Source organism: Gossypium arboreum, chromosome 7, assembly GCF_025698485.1.
Source record: "Gossypium arboreum isolate Shixiya-1 chromosome 7, ASM2569848v2, whole genome shotgun sequence".
Taxonomy (NCBI): Eukaryota; Viridiplantae; Streptophyta; class Magnoliopsida; order Malvales; family Malvaceae; genus Gossypium; species Gossypium arboreum.
Window position 1 is genome coordinate 100,247,687 of NC_069076.1, and position 4,368 is coordinate 100,252,054.

Sequence of the window (4,368 nt, forward strand, 5' to 3'; positions counted from 1 at the left end):
CATGATGCTCCACTTGTTGAAATTATAATATGTGTATCTTGTTATATTATATATATAAATATATTTGATTTGTTTTTGTTTTGTTTTTATTTTGAAAAAAAGTAAATTAGTTCATCTAAACAAAAATAGAGTAATTTAATTGATGTTAATGTCTTTCATCAATTGTAATAATTTTGATTGGTATAATAATAAATTTAGTTTTTAGTGTTTATATATTTTATCATTTTAACTTTAATTCTAAAAAATTAATAAAATTAAAATCAAATTTACAAAATATATAAATTTTAAGAGTTTGAATTTATTATTATAGAAATCAAAACCATACGCAATTGCGTTGGACTTATATTTATGATGTTCTACGCAATTTCCTTTGGGACTTTGACTCCATTTCCCCCTCTTTTTTTGACCTACCAAGAGAAAAGTCTACACGTCATTTGCATTCTTTCTGTCACTAATTCAAGTCAATGTTTTTAATTTCTTAGTTGTATCATTCTGCCCAAATGAAAGGGTTGTTCTTTTTTTTTTTTTTATGAATGTTCTATTCCTTCCAAAAACTCCATGCTTACCTAAAATGGGGGCCAAACCCAAACCTGAATGTTGCAACCCGGTAAAAAAAAGGGGTCCTGTTTCAATGGAACATGTTCTGTTAGCATTAGGGGAAACCAAAGAAGAAAGGGATTTGAGGATTCGTAGTTTGTTCAGTTTTTTGGATGCAGCTGATGTGGGATTCTTGGATTATACTCAAATCGAAAAGGGTCTTTCAGCTTTACAGATTCCTGCTGAGTATAAGTATGCCAATGATCTTTTGAAAGTTTGTGATGCAAACAGAGATGGGTGTGTAGATTATTATGAGTTTAAGAGGTATATGGATGATAAAGAGCTTGAACTTTATAGGATTTTTCAAGCTATTGATGTGGAACATAGTGGTTGCATTTTGCCTGAAGAGCTTTGGGATGCACTTGTTAAAGCTGGTAATATACTATGATGCTCTCTTTATTACATTGTTTTAGTTTTGTTTGTCTTTACCTTTATATGTTTGATCAGTTTAGTCTTATAGTTGCATTGATTGAGTTGATAGTGAAAATCATTAAAAACTTTGAACCACTTATGGTTAGTGTATGTCATTTTCGATCTTTTGAATGTGAAGTGCTTGCAAATTCATCGTCGGGAGACCGGAGAACTTGCTTTTGCAGTGCTTGTACCTCGGACCGCCACTCAGAACATGTAAGGAACATATATAGCGTTAATGTGGATTGTGTTGGCTGAAAGTAAGTGTGTGGTGGCAGTGTGATTTCTTGTTTGGTAACCATTAGTAAACGCCCGCAGGCTAAGTAGATGTTAGAATTTGTTTTTTACTTTGTACAAAAACCTTTTAGTAGTTTACCATTTGGCTAACTTTGTGAAATTATTGATGCTAAAGGGATTGGATCACACATTTACCAGGTTTGACAGATCTTTCTATGTTGTCTAGTTACAAACCATTAACTATAATGGAAGTTTAGTTGGATATCTCACACTTGCTATCTGATATTTAGTAGCTTTGTCCTTAGGCCATTGGGGTAGCAAATCACAGTACGATAGATAAACGTTGACCATGGAGATTATCGTAGAACTTAACAAGAGCTGTATTTTAGTTGGTAATATGGACTATGGTTATGTGTTGTGTTCTTCAAGTTTGTAAGGGAATTTGGTATATAGTTATACTCGGGAAGATGCTCCCACGAGCTTGTTGGTAATAGACTGAGAAGGCATAAACCTTCATGGGAAACTCATTCATGGGCCCGATGAGTTTCCCATTGTGTAGAAACAGTGTCCTATTTTAGAATATTTTGTTGGTATATACTCATGCTTCAGTTTATTTGGTGTGATAGTCCGGTAAAGTTTCTTGTCATTAGTATGTGTCTATTTGTTTTGCTGGATGTTCGAAACATTTTCTTCTTGGTCGAATCTTTCGGAATCTGTCCGTTTTCTTGCATAACAAGTAACGTATCAAAGACTTGAAGTTGTGCATGTTATTGATGAATTTGCTCCCGTTTTACCCCCCATGATATATCCCTATAAACTTCTCCAGTGAAAATGCGTGATAGTTCTTGTGATCATGATGTGGAACAATTGGTTGTTACCATCATTGCAATGAATCCATTGTTTACATCTTATAAGTCCTGGCTGTTGGTATTTTGTAGGGATTCAAATCAACGACGAGAAACTTGCTCAATTTGTGGAGCATGTCGATAAGGACAATAATGGGATTATAACATTCGAAGAATGGAGGGATTTCCTTTTACTCTACCCTCACGAAGCTAACGTCGAGAACATCTATCATCATTGGGAAAGGGTTTGCCATGTAGATATTGGAGAACATGCTGTTATTCCTCAAGGCATCAATAAACACGTTCCCAGAATCAAGTCTCTCATTGCAGGGGGAATAGCAGGCGCGGTTTCTCGTACTGCAACTGCCCCTTTCGATCGCCTGAAAGTTGTTTTGCAGGTTCAGACTACACGTACAAGTATTCTGCCTGCAGTAACGAAGATATTGAAGGAAGAAGGTTTGTTGGGATTTTTCCGAGGTAATGGGTTAAATATCGTGAAGGTAACACCCGAAAGTGCTATCAAGTTCTATACTTTCGAAATGCTAAAGGATGTAATAGGAGAGCATATGGGGGATAACAAGGGTGATATAGGTGCTGGTGGGAAACTTGTTGTCGGTGGTGTTGCGGGTGCAGTGGCACAATCCACTATCTACCCAATGGATCTTGTAAAAATACGATTGCAAACTTGTGCTTCCGAAGGTGGAAAGGCTCCGCATCTAGGGAAGTTAACCCGGGATATATGGGTTCAAGAGGGACCTCGAGCATTTTACAAAGGTCTTGTGCCATCTATTTTCGGGATTATCCCTTATGCCAGTATCGACCTCACCGTCTATGAGACCTTGAGAGATTTCTCAAGGACACATATTCTTCAGGACAGTGGTACTTTTCTGTTCACTTCCAATATTTTGGTCTTGCATATTTTTATTTTCATTTTTCAGTTTCGTCTCATTTTTCGTGGTTTTGTAGACCCCGGTCCTCTAGTGAATCTATGTTGCGGTGCAATCTCCGGAGCTTTAGGAGCAACATGCATTTACCCTTTGCAGGTTATTCGAACAAGGTATGATCGTAACGTACACAAGTCCCCATTTCCAATAATTTGTTTATAGATAATAAAATATCATTTGCATTTATGGGTTGTTTCCCAGAATGCAAGCACAACGTACCACGTCGGACACGGTGTATAACGGGATATCGGACGTATTTTGGAGAACATATAGGAAGGAAGGTTATAGAGGATTCTACATAGGACTAATACCAACTCTCCTCAAGGTAGTCCCTGCTGCAAGCATTTCGTATTTGGTTTATGAGGCAATGAAAAAGAGACTTAAACTTTGATTAGTGAAGTCCTAAAGTTTGGGCTTATAGAGGAATGTAACTAATAATAAGATAATTAAAAAAGTAAATAAAGGGTAAAAGTACCATGGACGTCCTTGTACCAAGACTCATATTATATTTTACTCTCTCTATTTAAAATTTGGTCAAATTAGTCTTTATATACTAGATCACAGAACAAATTGATCATTTCTATTAAAAGTTTCATCCAATTGTATTGTTAGAAACTGTTGCGACTAATGGAATAACTGGAAATGATGTATGGCATGTCACGTGTACCTCATGTTGACGTGCGAAGATCAATTTTTAACGGTAGAAATAAATGAAATTTTTAACAAAAGGATCATTTTGCTATTTGATCTAATATAAATAGATTAATTTATATACTTTTTTAATAACATTGACAAAATACAATTTAACTCTTAGTATGGAGGCTTCCATGATACTTTTACTGTAAATAAAGATGATTATTTTGAGTAGGTGGCAATTCTCACTTTCAGACAATGGGGTACATAGTTTTGTTATAAATTTACCCAGGCTTATGTAAACCAATGTTGAGAATCTAATTTATATAAAATATGATGTCTGAGGCTGCGTTCGGCATTGATTTTGTGATGAGCTTTTAGGGAGAAAAATACTTTTACACAAAAAGCAATAAAGAACAGAGGTAAAAAGTAGAAGCTTTTCAGGTTAAGAAAAGTCCTTTTTCTCATATGAAAAAGAAGAAATTTTGGTGCTTTTTTCAGTCCAAAAGTGCTTTTGAGGCTATATTATATTTTTAGCCTTATTTGTTCTTTTCCTTTTTTTTTCCATTTTTTCTAACGTTAGAATCCATTTTCCACTTTTTTTCTTTTGTTTGAACTTTAATCCAAATATATGTAATATTTTAATTTGCTAAGTTTATATTTTTTATATTATGTTAATATTTAATATGAGTTATATATTC

General features: G+C 34.6%; 1 protein-coding gene across 1 annotated transcript; it reads left to right on the forward strand.

The window, feature by feature from the left end:
* Positions 1 to 372: 372 nt before the first annotated feature.
* LOC108476279 (calcium-dependent mitochondrial ATP-magnesium/phosphate carrier protein 3-like) lies at positions 373 to 3,762 on the forward strand. Its single transcript, XM_017778449.2, has 4 exons — positions 373 to 971; positions 2,184 to 2,969; positions 3,057 to 3,147; positions 3,236 to 3,762. Exons 1-4 carry the CDS (start codon positions 530 to 532, stop codon positions 3,423 to 3,425), a joined length of 1,509 nt encoding a protein of 502 aa, XP_017633938.2. The 5' UTR covers positions 373 to 529; the 3' UTR covers positions 3,426 to 3,762.
* Positions 3,763 to 4,368: the final 606 nt, after the last annotated feature.

Bases quoted from the DNA above. Each gene is read 5' to 3' on its own strand.
- LOC108476279 (XM_017778449.2), top strand. From the start codon at position 530: ATGAATGTTCTATTCCTTCCAAAAACTCCATGCTTACCTAAAATGGGG. The intron at 2,970-3,056 runs GTACTTTTCTGT...GTGGTTTTGTAG, and splicing joins ACATATTCTTCAGGACAGTG to ACCCCGGTCCTCTAGTGAAT. The intron at 3,148-3,235 runs GTATGATCGTAA...GTTGTTTCCCAG, and splicing joins TTGCAGGTTATTCGAACAAG to AATGCAAGCACAACGTACCA.